Source organism: Nerophis ophidion, linkage group LG10 (genome assembly GCF_033978795.1).
Source record: "Nerophis ophidion isolate RoL-2023_Sa linkage group LG10, RoL_Noph_v1.0, whole genome shotgun sequence".
In the NCBI taxonomy this organism is placed as follows: Eukaryota; Metazoa; Chordata; class Actinopteri; order Syngnathiformes; family Syngnathidae; genus Nerophis; species Nerophis ophidion.
The window spans coordinates 60,227,847-60,246,140 of NC_084620.1; the positions used below are offsets into that span (position 1 = coordinate 60,227,847).

The window sequence follows — 18,294 nt, forward strand, 5'->3', positions numbered from 1 at the left end:
TGTCACGGCCATCTTGAAAAAGGAAAAGAAAAATCACACCGAGCCAGGTCGGGTGAGGTCAGATGCTCAGGGCATTGTGGTGAGGCGTGTTGTCCCGGTGAAACAGCCAAGATTTGCCTGTTCTTGAACAAACTAATCATTTTTTGTAGACCTGCTTGTTGATTGCTTGACCATGTGGCGATAAATCGCAGTGGACAATTTCCCAATCTTGCAAAATCACAACATTCCTGGAACCTTCCCCACACACTTCATGTGGCTTAACTACAGGTGTTAAAACATGCAATTCAGAGTCAGCTTTTTTGGCCAAGTATGAGTAACACACAAGGAATTTGACTTGCTCGACTCTGCAGTACAGTGGCGGCCATCTGCAGCGCTATCTTGGCATAAAACACGAGAGAAACGTTAGTGAAGTGAATTCTGTTTACAAACCCCGTTTCCATATGAGTTGGGAAATTGTGTTAGATGTAAATATAAATAGAATACAATGATTTGCAAATCCTTTTCAACCCATATTCAATTGAATTCACTACAAAGACAACATATTTGATGGTCAAAATCATAAAGTTTATTTTTTTTGCAAATAATAATTACCTTAGAATTTCATGGCTGCAACACGTGCCAAAGTAGTTGGGAAAGGGCATGTTCACCACTGTGTTACATCACCTTTTCTTTTAACAACACTCAATAAACGTTTGGGAACTGAGAAAACTAATTGTTGAAGCTTTGAAAGTGGAATTCTTTCCCATTCTTGTTTTATGTAGAGCTTCAGTCCTTCAACAGTCCGGGGTCTCCGCTGTCGTATTTTACGCTTCATAATGCGCCACACATTTTCCATGGGAGAGAGGTCTGGACTGCAGGCGGGCCAGGAAAGTACCCGCACTCTTTTTTTTACGAAGCCACACTGTTTTAACACGTGCTGAATGTGGCTTCGCATTGTCTTGCTGAAATAAGCAGGGGCGTCCATGAAAACGACGGCGCTTGGATGGTAGCATATGTTGTTCCAAAACCTGTATGTACCTTTCAGCATTAATGGTGTCTTCACAGATATGTAAGTTACCCATGCCTTGGGCACTAGTGCAACCCCATACCATCACACAGGCTGGCTTTTCAACTTTGCGTCGATAACAGTCTGGATGGTTCGCTTCCCCTTTGGTCCGGATGACACAATGTCAAATATTTCCCAAAACAATTTGAAATGTGGACTTGTCAGACCACAGAGCACTTTTCCACTTTGCATGAGTCCATCTTAGATGATCTCCGGCCCAGAGAAGCCAGCAGTGTTTCTGGATGTTGTTGATAAATGGCTTTCGCTTTGCATAGTAGAGCTTTAACTTGCACTTACAGATGTAGCGACCAACTGTATTTAGTGACAGTGGTTTTCTGAAGTGTTCCTGAGCCCACGTGGTGATATCCTTTAGAGATTGATGTCTGTTTTTGATACAGTGCCGTCTGAGGGATGGAAGGTCACAGTCATTCAATTTTGGTTTCCGGCCATGCCGCTTACGTGGAGTGATTTCTCCAGATATTATGGAGCGTAGATGTTGAAATCCCTAAATTTCCTGCAATTGCACTTTGAGAAACGTTGTTCTTAAACTGTTTGACTATTTGCTCACGCAGTTGTGGACAAAGGGGTGTACCTCGCCCCATCCTTTCTTGTGAAAGACTGAGAATTTTCATGGAAGCTGTTTTTATAGCCAATCATGGCACCCACATGTTCCCAATTAGCCTGCACACCTGTGGGATGTTCCAAATAAGTGTTTGATGAGCATTCCTCAACTTTATCAGTATTTATTGCCACCTTTCCCAACCTTTTTTTGTCACGTGTTGCTGGCATCAAATTCTAAAGTTAATGATTATTTGCAAAAAAAAAAAATCAATTATGAGTTTGAACATCAAATATGTTGTCTTTGTAGCATATTCAACTAAATATGGGTTGAAAAGGATTTGCAAATCATTGTATTCTGTTTATATTTACATCTAACACAATTTCCCAACTCATATGGAAACGGGGTGTGTATATAGCACTTTTTCCTCTAGTGACTCGCTTTACAGAAAACCCATTATCTACATCCAAGCTACATTTACACCAGTGTGAGTGGCACTGGGAGCAAGGTGGGTGAAGTGCCTTGCCCAAGAACACTTTGGTAGTGATGGCGGAAGCTGGATTCGAACCAGGAACTCTCAAGTTTCTGATTATCCGCCCCAAGAATACAGAAGACACTAAAAGGGCACATAGCTGATGCAACCGCCTGCCACATAAGTGGAACCATTTCTACATACAGCTACAAATGTACAACCCAATTAAAAACCCCATAAATGAGGGATAAATAATACATATTGCACACATACAATTACACCATGCATGGACAAATGATAAAGTAATACAAAATGTACACTGTACAAATATATACACACACATATGCATACATACAGTCATGCATATAATCACGTTTCATCAAACATATAAAATAGAATGCCTTTTATTGTCAATATACACCGGTACAATGAGATGAAAATTGAATACAATGAGAAAAAAATATATTGACGTTGTTCCCCAAGGGAAAACTGGGTAAAACACGGCACACCGACAAAGCTATTTTTACTATAACAATCTACAAGGTTAATACAGTATGCTTCTCTTTCTTCCCCTCCATCCATCTGTTTTCTTTTCTATTTCAAGTTATCATTAGGGGTGGTAGGGCGTTAGTGGGTAGAGCATCCGTTCCAGAAACCTGATGGTTGCAGGTTCGCTCCCCGCCTCTTGACATCCAAATTGCTGCCTTTGTGTCCTCGGGCAGGACACTTCACCTTTTGCCCCCGGTGCCGCTCACACTGGTGAATGAATGACGAATGAATGACTGGTGGTGGTCGGAGGGGCCGTAGGTGCAAACTGGCAGCCTTACTTCCGTCAGTCTACCCCAGCGCAGCTGTGGCTACAGATGTAGCTTACCACCACCAGGTGTGAATGAATGATGGCTTCCCACTTCTCTGTGAGCGCTTTGAATATATAACAATAGAAAAGCGCCATATAAAATCGAATTAAAGCTGCAAGCAGCGATTGATGGGACCGACTTTTGCTGGTGTTTCCTGCCTTTACCCATTCAACATATCTTTACCTGCACATTACCTACCTTCCCTGCATCCTGGGGTCACACTGGTGCTTCTTTCTGTCACCCATACACGCTGGTGCTTCCTGCCATCACCCAGACAACATATCTTTACCTGCTCATTACCTACCTTCTCTGTATCCTGGAGTCCAACTGATGCCTCCTTCTTTCACCCAGTCAACATGTCTTTACCCGCACATTACCTACCTTCTCTGCATTGTGTGGTCACGCTGGTGCTTCCTGCTTTTAAGCGGTCATCTTGAGACGGAAGCAGCATCAACGTCGCAGTTCTTTGAAGGCTCGTAAAATCAAAACCGGAGCAGTTATTAAAACTATTTCCGCAGCTTTTAATCAGAAGGCTTCAATCTCTCTCCTGTGCAAGTTTGAAGCCAACACAACAAACGCGCTCAGAGGAGATACTGTTTGAAAAAAGGTGACGGGTTTTTACAAAACTTTTGTTTTGAAGGGGCAATTGCCAACTTCCTGTTGATTTTTGCTGAAGGATGTCAATTATTAAAATGTAGGTCTAAGTGAGACCTACATAGAGGTTTTTTGTTTCATGTCTCTTCGACATTCCTACTGGAAGTTAAGAGCAGTTTTGTCTGTGTTTTCTTCCAAGGAGCAGTTTTTTCAGTGTTTCATTCCTAGGGGGCTCCAGAGCGCAATTTTGAGTTTTTTTTTTATTAGATTGCAATTTTCGCCAGTCCTGATGTGTGTGTCCAGTTTGGTGAGTTTTGAAGCATGTTATTGGGGTCAAATTACAGCTCAACAAGGCAAAAAGGACATTTTTTAGGAAACCTTTGTTCTGAAGGGTTTTTTGTCAACTTCCTGTTGATTTTTGCTTCAAGGAAGTTAATGTATGAAATGTAGGTCTAAGTCAGACCTACATAGAGGTTTTTGTTTCATGTCTCTAAGACATTCTTAACGGAAGTTACAAGCAGTTTTGTCTGCTTGTAACTTTTTACACATAGGGACCATTTTTAGTCTTGCCAATCAACCTATCCCCAGGTGCATGTCTTTAGCAAAAATAATATAAAATGTGGTAAAATGTGCGCCAAACTACCGTATTTCCTTGAATTGCCGCCGGGGTGCTAATTAATTGAAAACCTCGTCTCACTCCGGCGTTTACTAAAAGGCATGGGGTAAATTTAGGCTTGTGCTTATACATTTGAGTGTGATGTAAGGATAGCATCATGAAAAGCACATTTAATAAAAAAAAACTTTATTATGGTCTTACCTTTACTTATAAATGAAGTCCATGCGCAGCTCCTTCTGATAACTTGTTTATAGAAGTCTTCCTTATATGACTGCTCGCTGACTGCTCTTGTTGCAAAAAAGCTAAGTATCGTTCTATCTGTGTGATTTTAACTGTTTTGCAGCTTTATTTACAACTTATCGAACATATTTAATAGTTCAATTTAACTTGCAAATCACCCGATCTCTGTCTCACCACTCCGCCCTCAGCTAGCTAGCTGCTAAGCTAACGAGGCTAGCGGAGAAAGGCAGCGCCGGTCTGAAGGAAGCTTCTCCCCAGCCACCGTGACCACCACTTCCCGAAGACAGCTGGCACTCCACTCGGCGACGGAAAGTTTCTGTGAGTATGGCTTCCTGCGCTTCGTGCACTTTACTCATGGATAGGTTGGCTTTGCTAGAGAGCCGTGTCCGCCAGTTAGAGCAGTGTAATTTCGTAACTTTAGATGTTGCGGACACATCTGCTAGCGTTAGCTGTAGCGAGCTAACTAGCCCAGCTTGTAGCAGCCCTAATCGGCCTACAAGCTACGGTGTACCGGTTGAGACGCATAATAGATTTAGCCCTTTAGCTAGTCCTACACCCCAGTCTACCGGGCACCACACTTTAGTTATAGGGGACTCCATCACCCGAAACATAAAGCTTAGCAAACCAGCCACAATTAAGTGTATTCCCGGGGGCAGAGCACCTGACATTGAAGCTAATCTTAGGGAGCTAACTCGCAACAGGTCTAGTAAACACGTACGGCAGGCTAACCGCACCACTAGTTATGCGAATATAGTAATACACGTTGGCTCCAATGACGTTAGGATGAGACAATCAGAGATTACAAAGAGAAACATAGCCAGGGCTTGTAATCTCGCCAGAAAGATGTCCAGGCATCGAGTAATTGTCTCTGGCCCCCTGCCTGGGAGAGGCAATGATGAGAGATATAGCAGATTAGTCTCTCTTAACAGGTGGCTGGATAGCTTCTGCAGACAACAGGGATTTACGTTTATTGATAATTGGCCCTCTTTCTGGGGCAAACCTGGCTTGCTGAGGAGAGACGGCCTTCACCCTAACCAGGAAGGCGCTATCCTCTTGTCTCGGAACATAGACTTCGCATTGAGCCACATTTGACTAACTGCACTAGAGCAAGCCCGGTCACAGGCAATTACAGAGCCTGCTAGCCTGGGTATGGAGTCAGTTAAGTTAGAACTAGCCAGCGCCAGGCTGGATGATCCCTGTACACATAGCAATTTTCGTAGAATAATACACAACTCACAAAATGTTTTTTCTACTGTATCTATGACTTCGTCAGAGTTAGACATGCGTTCTACTGAGGTGGCAAATTATGATGCGTTCAGTTTATCGCAGCGCCAAGTAGACAATCTGAAAATTCCCGTCATATCAATTCCTAGATATGGTCGTAATTATTTTAAGTACACTGCGCATAATAAACGCAACATTATTAATATTGCTACTACGGATAATTTTATCAACAACTCCTTAAAACAGCCCACTACCTATAATATGGGCTTTCTAAACATCAGATCTTTGTCTCCCAAAACGTTATTAGTCAATGAGGTCATTAGAGACAACAACCTTAACGTCATCGGTCTTAGCGAAACCTGGCTCAAACCAGACGACTTTTTTGCGATAAATGAGGCATCCCCTCCTAACTATACGAATGCGCATATTGCCCGTCACCTCAAAAGGGGAGGGGGTGTCGCACTAATATACAACGAAAACTTTAACTTTAGTCCTAACTTAAATAATAAATATAAATCGTTTGAGGTGCTTTCTATGAAGTCTGCCACACCTCTGCCTCTGTGCCTGGCCGTTATCTACCGCCCCCCAGGGCCCTATTCGGACTTTATTAATGAATTCTCAGAGTTTGTTGCTGATCTAGTGACGCACGCCGATAATATAATTATAATGGGGGACTTTAATATCCATATGAATACCCCATTGGACCCACCGTGCGTGGCGCTCCAGACTATAATTGATAGCTGTGGTCTTACACAAATAATAAATGAACCGACGCATTGCAGCGGTAATACGATAGACCTAGTGCTTGTCAGAGGTATCACCGTCTCCAAAGTTATGATACTCCCGTATACTAAAGTAATGTCCGATCATTACCTTATAAAATTCGAAGTTCAGACTCATGTTCGGCAAGCTAATAATAATAATAACTGCTATAGCAGCCGCAACATTAATGCTGCCACAACGACGACTCTTGCGGACCTACTGCCCTCGGTAATGGCACCGTTCCCAAAGTATGTGGGGTCTATTGATAACCTCACTAACAACTTTAACAACGCACTGCGCGAAACCATTGATAGTATAGCACCGCTGAAGTTAAAAAAGGCTCCAAAAAGGCGTACGCCATGGTTTACTGAAGAAACTAGAGCTCAGAAATTATTATGTAGAAAGCTGGAACGCAAATGGCGCACGACTAAACTTGAGGTGCACCATCAAGCATGGAGTGATAGTTTAATAACTTATAAACGCATGCTTACCTTAGCTAAAACTAATTATTACTCAAATCTCATCCGCATTAATAAAAACGATCCAAAATTTTTGTTTAGTACAGTAGCATCGCTAACCCAACAAGGGACTCCTTCCAGTAGCTCCACCCATTCGGCAGATGACTTTATGAAGTTCTTTAATAAGAAAATTGAACTTATTAGAAAGGAGATTAAAGACAATGCGTCCCAGCTACAACGGGGTTATAGTAACACAGATACGATTGTATATACAGCGGATACTGCAAATATCCAAAATAGTTTCTCTCGTTTTGATGAAATAACATTAGAAGGATTGTTACAACGTGTAAATGGAATAAAACAAACAACATGTTTACTTGACCCACTTCCTGGGAAACTTATCAAGGAGCTTTTTGTATTATTAGGTCCATCAGTGCTAAATATTATAAACTTATCACTTTCCTCGGGCACTGTTCCCGTTGCATTCAAAAAAGCGGTTATTCATCCTCTCCTTAAAAGACCTAACCTCGATCCAGACCTCATGGTAAACTACCGACCGGTGTCTCACCTTCCCTTTATTTCGAAAATCCTCGAAAAAATTGTTGCAGAGCAGCTAAATGAGCACTTAGCGTTTAACAATCTATGTGAAACCTTTCAATCCGGTTTCAGGGCAAATCACTCGACTGAGACAGCCCTCGCAAAACTGACTAATGATCTATTGCTAACGATGGACTCTGATGCGTCATCTATGTTGCTGCTCCTCGATCTTAGCGCTGCTTTCGATACCGTCGATCATAATATTTTATTAGAGCGTATCAAAATACGAATTGGTATTTCAGACTCAGCCCTGTCATGGTTTAACTCTTATCTTACTGATAGGATGCAGTGCGTCTCCTATAACAGTGTGACCTCGGACTATGTTAAGGTAACATGTGGAGTTCCCCAGGGTTCGGTCCTTGGCCCTGTACTCTTCAGCATCTACATGCTGCCGCTAGGTGACGTCATACGCAAATACGGTATTAGCTTTCACTGTTATGCTGATGACACCCAACTTTACATGCCCCTAAAGCTGACCAACACGCCGGACTGTAGTCAGTTGGAAGCGTGTCTTAATGAAATTAAACAATGGATGTCCGCTAACTTTTTGCAACTTAATGCCAAAAAAACGGAAATGCTGATTATCGGTCCTGCTAGACACCGACCTCTATTTAATAATACAACTTTAACATTTGACAACCAAATAATAAAACAAGGTGACTCTGTAAAAAATCTGGGTATTATCTTCGACCCAACTCTCTCCTTTGAGGCACACATTAAAAGCGTTACTAAAACGGCCTTCTTTCATCTCCGTAATATCGCTAAAATTCGCTCCATTTTGTCCACTAAAGACGCCGAGATCATTATCCATGCGTTTGTTACGTCTCGTCTCGATTACTGTAACGTATTATTTTCGGGTCTCCCAATGTCTAGCATTAAAAGATTACAGTTGGTACAAAATGCGGCTGCTAGACTTTTGACAAGAACAAGAAAGTTTGATCATATTACGCCTGTACTGGCTCACCTGCACTGGCTTCCTGTGCACTTAAGATGTGACTTTAAGGTTTTACTACTTACGTATAAAATACTACACGGTCTAGCTCCAGCCTATCTTGCCGATTGTATTGTACCGTATGTCCCGGCAAGAAATCTGCGTTCAAAAGACTCCGGCTTATTAGTGATTCCTAGAGCTCAAAAAAAGTCTGCGGGCTATAGAGCGTTTTCCGTTCGGGCTCCAGTACTCTGGAATGCCCTCCCGGTAACAGTTCGAGATGCTACCTCAGTAGAAGCATTTAAGTCTCATCTTAAAACTCATCTGTATACTCTAGCCTTTAAATAGACCTCCTTTTTAGACCAGTTGATCTGCCGCTTCTTTTCTTTCTCCTATGTCCCCCCCTCCCTTGTGGAGGGGGTCCGGTCCGATGACCATGGATGAAGTACTGGCTGTCCAGAGTCGAGACCCAGGATGGACCGCTCGTCGGGACCCAGGATGGACCGCTCGCCTGTATCGGTTGGGGACATCTCTACGCTGCTGATCCGCTCGAGATGGTTTCCTGTGGACGGGACTCTCGCTGCTGTCTTGGAGCCACTGTGGATTGAACTTTCGCAGTATCATGTTGGACCCGCTCGACATCCATTGCTTTCGGTCCCCTAGAGGGGGGGGGTTGCCCACATCTGAGGTCCTCTCCAAGGTTTCTCATAGTCAGCATTGTCGCTGGCGTCCCACTGAATGTGAATTCTCCCTGCCCACTGGGTGTGAGTTTTCCTTGCCCTTTTGTGGGTTCTTCCGAGGATGTTGTAGTCGTAATGATTTGTGCAGTCCTTTGAGACATTTGTGATTTGGGGCTATATAAATAAACATTGATTGATTGATTGATTGATCTTTCTTCAGTTTTAAAAGTCTCTCTGTCTCGATGGAGATCTTCCTTTATTACCTCCGGCTTCGTTTGAAAGTCCAGTTTAGAAAACTGTTTTATTTTAGATATGTAATCCTCCATGTTAAAAGTGCAAGCGAGAGGAAAAAATAAACGATCACTTCTTACTCTTGCTGCTTGTTGTCACTTCTTCTGCAGCCGAGTAGTCGCAAGAAGGATCACTAGCGCCCTCTACCACCAGGAGGCGGGAGTCATTTAATGACTCATATTTGACACACGCAGCTACGGTATATTAATAAAACATAGCTGCTTACTGTTCTTTTTAGCATATTCAATAGCTTGGACCTTAAATCCTACTGAATAGCTCTTAATCTTCTTCCCTTTATGCGATTTCAAATGATTGAAATCAGCGTCCTCCATTTTGAAAATGATGACAGGCGAAGTGTCACTCGTGACGTGACGAGTTTGACCCGGCGGAAATTCTAGGCAGGCACATACAATATACCCGGCGGCAATTCAAGGAAATACGGTAATTAGTCAGAAGCCAGAAAAAAGTGATCTCTGGAAAAGGCACGTAAAGAAAAGGTTGCTCTGAATTAACAGTGCAGTTCTTCCCAATTTCCAACTAATAAGGTGTTCCGCACTGACGAAGGGAACACTGGTAGCGATGTTTTGTTTATTGCCATTCTGAGCACTTACATTTGTTTTGACATCTCACAAATACTGAATTTATTATTCCATTTTCATGATTAAACTTGTGGAAAATTGAATTTCAGCGCCCCCCAGTCCAAGGTCATGCATAAATATCAAATGTGTGTGTGTGTGTGTGTGTGTGTGTGTGTGTGTGTGTGTGTGTGTGTGTGTGTGTGTGTGTGTGTGTGTGTGTGTGTGTGTGTGTGTGCAGACGGCGGACGAAGACGAGTGGAACCAGTTGCCTAACGGTCAGTTCACCACCGCCGAGAGCCGGCCCGACGCCTACGTACCCCAGACGGACGATCTCCCCCTGCCCAAGCCCTACGGGGCACAGGCCCCCTTCAAGCCCACCCAGGCAGGTGCCAACATGAGACATATACGGAAACCCACGCACCTCAAACCCCTAGAGTTGTCGTGAAAATATCCAAAAACTATATTTTACTAGATGAGCTGTGAAAGCTCCAATGCTGAAGTTAAACGGAAATCATACTTGCCAACCCTCCCGGATTTTCCGGGAAACTCCCGAAATTCAGCGCCTCTCCCGAAAACCTCCCGGGACAAATTTTCTCCCGAAATTCAGGCGGAGCTGGAGGCCACGCCCCTTCCAGCTCCATGCGGACTTGAGTGAGATGTCGACAGCCTGTTTTCACGTCCGCTTTCCCACAATATAAACAGCGTGTCTGCACAATGACGTTATAACTGTAGAATGATCGAGGGCGAGTTCTTGGTTTCTTATGTGGGTTTATTGTTAGGCAGTTTCATTAACGTCCTCCCGGCGCGGTAACAACACACAACAGCAGTCACGTTTTCGTCTACTTTAAAGAAGTTTGTCTGCCGTAAACAGCAATGTTGTGACACTCTTAAAATGGACAATACTGCCATCTACTGTACATGCATATGGTTAGAAAAATAGTGACAGAGAATAGAACAAGGATGGACAATTCAACCCTTAACAATGAGTAGTTGAGTGTTATGTGTGTGTATATGTGTAAATAAATGAACACTGAAATTCAAGTATTTCTTTTTTATATATATATATATATATATATATGTATATATGTATGTGTGTGTGTAATACTTGACTTGGTGAATCTAGCTATAAATATACTCCTCCCCTCTTAACCGCGCCCCCCACCTCCCAAAATCGGAAGTCTCAAGGTTGGCAAGTATGACTGAAATTCTGACAGAATGTAGTATGAATGTAAAATTAGTTTGAATGTTGAAATGGTTTGAATGTTGAACAGTTTGAATATCCAGGAAAAAAACAGAAATTGGTTTGGAACTCGGGAAAATGTTAGTTTGAATGTCCAGAATGAGTGAAATTTGTTGATGTCGGAATGGTTTGAATTAGAGATGTTTGATAATATCGGACTGCCGATATTATCGGCCGATAAATTCTATAAATGTAGTATCGGTTATCGGTATCGGTTTCAAAAATTACATTTTAAAACGCCGCTATACTGAGCGGTAAATGGACATAGGGAGAAGTACAGAGGAGTTCCGTCTCCCAGTCATACTTGCCAACTCCCGATTTTCAGTGCCCCTCCCGAAATTTCCCGGGGCAACCATTCTCTCGAATTTCTCCCAATTTCCACCCAAAAAACAATATTGGGGGCGTGCCTCAAAGGCACTGCCTTTGCGTGCCGATCCAATCACATAATATCTACGGCTTTTCACACACACACAAGTGAATGCAAGGCATACTTGGTCAACAGCCATACAGGTCACACTGAGGGTGGCCGTATAAACAACTTTAACACTGTTACAAATATGCGGAACACTGTGAACCCACACCAAACAAGAATGACAAACACATTTCGGGAGAACATCCGCACCGTAACACAACATAAACACAACAGAACAAATACCCAGAATCCCTCGCAGGACTAACTCTTTTGGGACACCACCATATACAGCCCCCGCTACCCCCCTCCTCAACCTCCTCGTGCTCTCTCAGGGAGAGCATGTCCCAAATTACAAGCTGCTCTTTTGAGGCATGTTAAGAAAAATAATGCACTGTGTGACTTCAATAATAAATATGGCAGTGCCATGTTGGCATTTTTTTCTATAACTTGAGTTGATTTATTTTGGAAAACTGTGTGACATTGTTTAATGTATCCAGCGGGACATCACAACAAAATTATGCATAATAATGTGTTAATTCCACGACTGTATATATCGGTATCGGTTGATATCAGAATCTGTAATTAAGAGTCGGATGTCGGCAAGAAAGCCATTATCGGACATCTCCAGTTGTCCCATTCATTTAAATAGGAACCTCCTGGGAATTTGGGGAAAACCGGGATTTAAAAAAAAAAAAAAAATTATTAGGAGCATCAATCTCCTGATTAAGCTGAATTAGTCGGTGTTGAAATTGTTTGAATCGGTCAAGAAATGTTAAAGTAATGTTTGAAACGATGTTTGAATTTCCAGGATGATTTGAATGTGGCCCTGCGATGAGGTGACGACTTGTCCAGGGTGTACCCCGCCTTCCGCCCGATTGTAGCTGACAATAGGCGCCAGCAACCCCAAAAAGGGAATAAGCGGTAGAAATGGATGGATGGATGGATGGGATTTGAATGTGTTGAAGGTGGAATGTTTTGAATCGGTTGAAAAATGTGGCAATTGTGGAAGTTTAAAAAATGGCCAATTCATTTTGAATGGGGAAAATGTCCCTGAAAACTGTGAATTCTTGGAAGTCGGGAATTTTTTGAAATTGTTGAACAGGAACACACGATTTTGAACAGGCTGAATATTTTGGAGTTGGAACGGTTTGAATCAAAGAATGTGGGATTCATGGAACTTTGAAAAATGTCCCACTCATTTCAATGGGAATTTCGGGAAAAATGGGAATTTTTGGGGGAAAATGTTAAAAGACTTGAATGTTCCGAATGATTGGTTGGTGTTGGAATTCTACAAATCGGTTGAGAAATGGTATTAAGGAATTCCAGGAATCTTGGGAAAACCGGGAATATTTCAATGTTAAAAAACAACTTTATTTTTTGTCCTGATTAAGAGGAATGTAGAACGGTTGAAGTTGGTTGAAAAATGTGGAAGGATTAGTCGCCAGAAAAAAGGGTTTTCTGGGATTTCCTGGAATTTTTTTTAACTTGGAAAAATGATAGTTTGAATGTCCAGTATGGTGGAATATGTTGAAGGTGGATGGTTTGAATCGATTGAAAAATGTGGAAATGGTGAAAGCTTGAAAAGTGGCCAATTCATTTTCCATTTATTCGTCTTCTTGCACTTATCCGAGGTCGGGTCGCGGGGGCAGCAGCCTAAGCAGGGAAGCCTAGACTTCCCTTCCCCAGCCACTTCGCCCAGCTCCTCCCGGGGGATCCCGAAGTTTTCTTAGACCAGCCGGGAGACATAGTCTTCCCAACGTGTCCTGGGTCTTCCTCGTGGCTTCCTACCGGTCGGACATGCCCTAAACACCTTCCTAGGGAGGCGTTCGGGTGGCATCCTGACCAGATGCCCGAACCACCTCATCTGGCTCCTCTCCATGTTGAGGAGCAGCGGCTTTACTTTGAGTTCCTCCCGAATGGCAGAGCTTCTCATCCTATCTCCAAGGGAGAGGAAATTCATTTTTGTCACATGTGGCGGGTCTCGGGTCGAGGTTTTTTTCTCCTGGAATGCAGAGCGGACAGCTCTGGCCGACAGCGTGAGGTAGGAGATGATTTATTAATCATAAGTCATAAAAGTACTAAGAAGACAGAAACGGACAAAAGAAAAACGTGCCGATCGCACAGGAAGCTAAGGCAACAACTTAGCACAGGATTTAAGAACAGGAATACACCAAAGTGACAGTTGCATACCGCAAACAATGAAGCCACACCGCTGTGGTGAGCAACGTGAATAAATAGCTCTCTGATTAGAGCTCAACAGCAGGTGAACGTGCCGAACACTAATCACAGGCAGGTGAAACCAATTAGCACCCATGGCAACCAAAACAAACAACCAAAGTGCACAAAACAGGAACTAAGGGAGTCCAAAACTAACAGAACATAACTAAACAAAACATGATCCACAAATCATGACACTTTCAGCCGGATCTTGACCTTTCTGTCATGACCCAAAGCTCTCATGACCATAGGTGATGATGGGAACGGCGATCGACCGGTAAATTGAGAGCTTTGACTTCCGGCTCAGCTCCTTCTTCAGCACAACAGACCGATACAGCGTCCGCATTACTGAAGACGGCGCACCGATCGGCCTGTCGATCTCACGATCATACTTGCCAACCTTGAGACCTCCGATTTCGGGAGGTGGGGGGTGGATTGGGGGGGCGTGGTCGGGGGGCGGGGGCATGGTTAAGAGGGGAGGAGTATATTTACAGCTAGATTTCACCAAGTCAAGTATTTCATATATATATATATATATATATTTATATATATGTGTGTATATGTATACATATATACAAAAATTAGTTTCCTCTCCCTTAGAGATAGGGTGAGAAGCTACCACGGTATCGAGCACTATTCTCTGGCTAATCCAATCAAGATATATATATATATATATATAATATACAGTGGGGCAAAAAAGTATTTAGTCAGCCAGCGATTGTGCAAGTTCTCCCACTTAAAATGATGACAGAGGTCTGTAATTTTCATCATAGGTACACTTCAACTGTGAGAGACAGAATGTGAAACAAAAATCCAGGAATTCACATTCCATGAATTTTAAAGAATGTATTTGTAAATTATGGTGGAAAATAAGTATTTGGTCAACCATTCAAAGCTCTCACTGATGGAAGGAGGTTTTGGCTCAAAATCTCACGATACATGGCCCCATTCATTCTTTCCTTAACACGGATCAATCGTCCTGTCCCCTAAGCAAAAAAACAGCCCCAAAGCATGATGTTTCCACCCCCATGCTTCACAGTAGGTATGGTGTTCTTGGGATGTAAGTCAGTATTCTTCTTCCTCCAAACACGACGAGTTGAGTTTATACCAAAATGGATACATGGATGATACAGCAGAGGATTGGGAGAATGTCGTGTGGTCAGATGAAACCAAAATAGAACTATATATATATATATATATATATATATATATATATATATATATATCAGAGAAATACTTGAATTTCAGTGTTCGTTTATTTACACATAAACACACACATAACACTCATCTACTCATTATTGAGTTAAGGGTTGACTTGTTCTATTCTCTCTATTCTCTGTCACTATTTTTCTAACGATAATGAACATGCTGTATCGTCCTCGTTCTTCTGCTTTGTCTCCTTGTTGTGTGCGCAGTTGTGCACTGCACTCTCTAAAAGCCGTAGATGTTATTATCACATATGCATGTACAGTTTACGGCAGACGAACTGCTTTACGGTACGGGACGGTGTGGCGCAGTGGGAGAGTGGCCGTGCTCAACCCGAGGGTCGCTGGTTCAATTCCCACCTAGTACCAACCTCATCACGTCCGTTGTGTCCTTGAACAAGACACTTCACCTTTGCTCCTGATGGGTGCTGGTTAGCGCCTTGCATGGCAGCTCCCTCCATCAGTGTGTGTGTGAATGGGTAAATGTGGAAGTAGTGTCAAAGCGCTTTGAGTACCTTGAAGGTAGAAAAGCGCTATACAAGTACAACCCATTTATTTATTTATTTACACAAAAATGTGACTGCTGTTGTTGTGTGTTGTTACCGCGCTGTGAAACTGCCTAACAATAAACCCACATAAGAAACCAAGAACTGGCCCTCGATCATTCTACAGTTATAACATCATTGGGCAGACATGCTGTTTATATTGTGGGAAAGCGGACGTGAAAACAGGCTGTCTTCACTCAGGTCCGCATGGAGCTGGAGGGGGCGTGGCCTCCAGCTCTGCCTGAATTTCGGGAGAAAATTTGTCCCAGGAGGTTTTCCGGAGAGGCGCTGACTTTCGGGAGTCTGACGGAAAATCCGGGAGGGTTGGCAAGTATGCTCACGATCCACTCTTCCCTCACTCGTGAACAAGACTCCCAGGTACTTGAACTCCTCCACTTGGGGCAGAGTCTCCTCCCCAACCCGGGGATTGCACTCCACCATTTTCCCAAGGACTCGGACTTGGAGGTGCTGATTCTCATCCCAAGTCGTTTAGCTCATATCTTGTAAAAAAAATGCATTTCATTTTTAAGGCCCCTGGGCCACATTTTGAACACCCCTGAGCCACCGTGTTAAAGCACCAGGAAGTTACTTGGGTGAGGTATTGTGTAAAAGAGTAATGGTGTGTGCTATGATCCGATGCTGGCAGATGCTGAGAGCTGTCACTTTCATTTAGCAGCACACTCTCCAGGCCTCATTAAGCAGCTACATAACATGCATGCACCGCGCAGGATGGAATTCTCCCATTTCAAAACAGCAATCTCTGGAAGAAATGCCTGGCATGGATGTCCGTTGGCTAAATGTGACTCAGCTTGTGCTATGACGGCTGTCACCGAGATCATTTTCCGAGTCTGGGATGAACAGATATTTTATGACACTTTAAATAAACGTGTCCGAGCCGAGGGCGTTCTCATGCAACACTTTGAGAATTCAAATCAGATTAAAGGCCTACAGAAATGAGATGTTCTTACTTAAACGGGGATAGCAGGTCCATTCTATGTGTCATACTTGATCATTTCGCCATATTGCCATATTTTTGCTGAAAGGATTTAGTAGAGAACATCCACGATAAAGTTGGCAACTTTTGGTCGCTAATAAAAAAGCCTTGCCTGTACCGGAAGTAGCAGACGATGTGCGCGTGACGTCACGGGTTGTGGAGCTCCTCACATCTGAACATTGTTTACAATCATGGCCACCAGCAGCGAGAGCGATTCGGACCGAGAAAGCGACAATTTCCCTATTATTTGAGGATGGATGAAAGATTTGTGGATGAGGAAAGTGAGAGTGAAGGAATACAAAAAAAAAAAAAAAATTGCCAGTGGGAGCGATTCAGATGTTATTAGACACATTTACTAGGATAATTCTGGAAAATCCCTTATCTGCTTATTGTGTTAGTAGTGTTTTAGTGAGATTATAAAGTCACACCTGAAAGTCGGAGTGCTGCGGTGACCGCCAGTGTCTCTGAGAGAAGCCAATGGAGGAGCCAAGATGACAGCTGCTGCAGGAGGACGCTAACTCCGCACAAGTCTCCGGTAAGAGCCGACTTAATATCACAATTTTCACATCCAAAAACTTGCTGGTTGACATGTGGTAGAGAAACATGTTCGCTAAAGCTTCACAACAAACAAAGAAACACCGGCTGTGTTTCGGTTGCTAAAGGCAGCTGCAATCCACCGCTTTCCACCAACAGCATTCTTCTTTGACGTCTCCATTATTAATTGAACAAATTGCAAAAGATTCAGCAACACAGATGTCCAAAATAATGTGTAATTATGCGATGAAAAGAGACGACTTTTAGCCGTAAGTGGTGCTGTGATAAAATTTCCCTTCCAACCAATAACGTCACAAGCACGCGTCATCATTCTGCGACGTTTTCAACAGGAAACTCTGCGGGAAATTTAAAATTGTAATTCAAATAAACTAAAGCGTCCGTATTGGCATGTGTTGCAATGTTAATATTTCATCATTGATATATAAACTATCAGACTGTGTGGTCGCTAGTAGTGGCTTTCAGTAGGACTTTAAGTCCACAGGGAGACAAATACACAACTTTTTGTCCCTTTTTTTTATTCAGAGTATGTACGGAATGTGTGGTATTTCACACATTACCGGAAAATAAAAAAGATGAGTGCTCACAGTCGCATGATGAAAAACAAACCTTTGCATGTCTTCTTTTCATCTTTTTTTTCTGTTTGTTTGTCAGTTCCTTAATCCGACATTTGGCAGCCACATTTCAACAATAAATGACAGTACAGTAAAAGGCGGCCCTGTTGTTGCCTTCCCTCATTACATCAAAGCCGATACTGATATTGGAACAGTGTGTGACGATTACAGGAAATGTCGGAACCGTCACATTCGGGAAATAAAACCCTCACATTGACCAAATAAGGTTGTACCAAATGACGCAAAGATGCCTTTTATTGTTTTTGACAGGAGTGTCCAAACTTTTTCCACTGAGGGCCGCACACTGAAAAATCAAAGCAAGCGGGGGCCATTTTGATATGTTTTTATTTCAAAAAAACAATAGAATATATGTGTATAAATATACATTTAGGCCTCCACTCAGGCTTGATCCCAGGGACCCCAAAGGATTTTGGTCAAAAAAATATTTAAAATGTGTCATTATTTTGTATTATTCTTCAAGGTTTAAATCTCTAGATCAACATTAGGTCTATCTGTCAATATAACATTTTTAAAGATATAAGTTGTATGCTCTTTTTGTCCAAGAAAACCCTGTTTTGTTTTGGAAAAAAAAACCCACAAAATATGCAATA

The 18,294-nt window shown here is 42.6% G+C and overlaps 1 protein-coding gene across 1 annotated transcript in view; it reads left to right on the plus strand.

The window, feature by feature from the left end:
* ccdc146 (coiled-coil domain containing 146) overlaps positions 1-10,923 on the plus strand; it is a 110,092-nt gene extending 99,169 nt beyond the window's left edge. The window contains exon 23 of the mRNA XM_061914304.1: positions 10,143-10,923. Coding sequence (XP_061770288.1) covers positions 10,143-10,349 — 207 coding nt within the window. The 3' untranslated portion in view covers positions 10,350-10,923. The remainder of the gene's footprint in view (positions 1-10,142) is intronic.
* Positions 10,924-18,294: the final 7,371 nt, after the last annotated feature.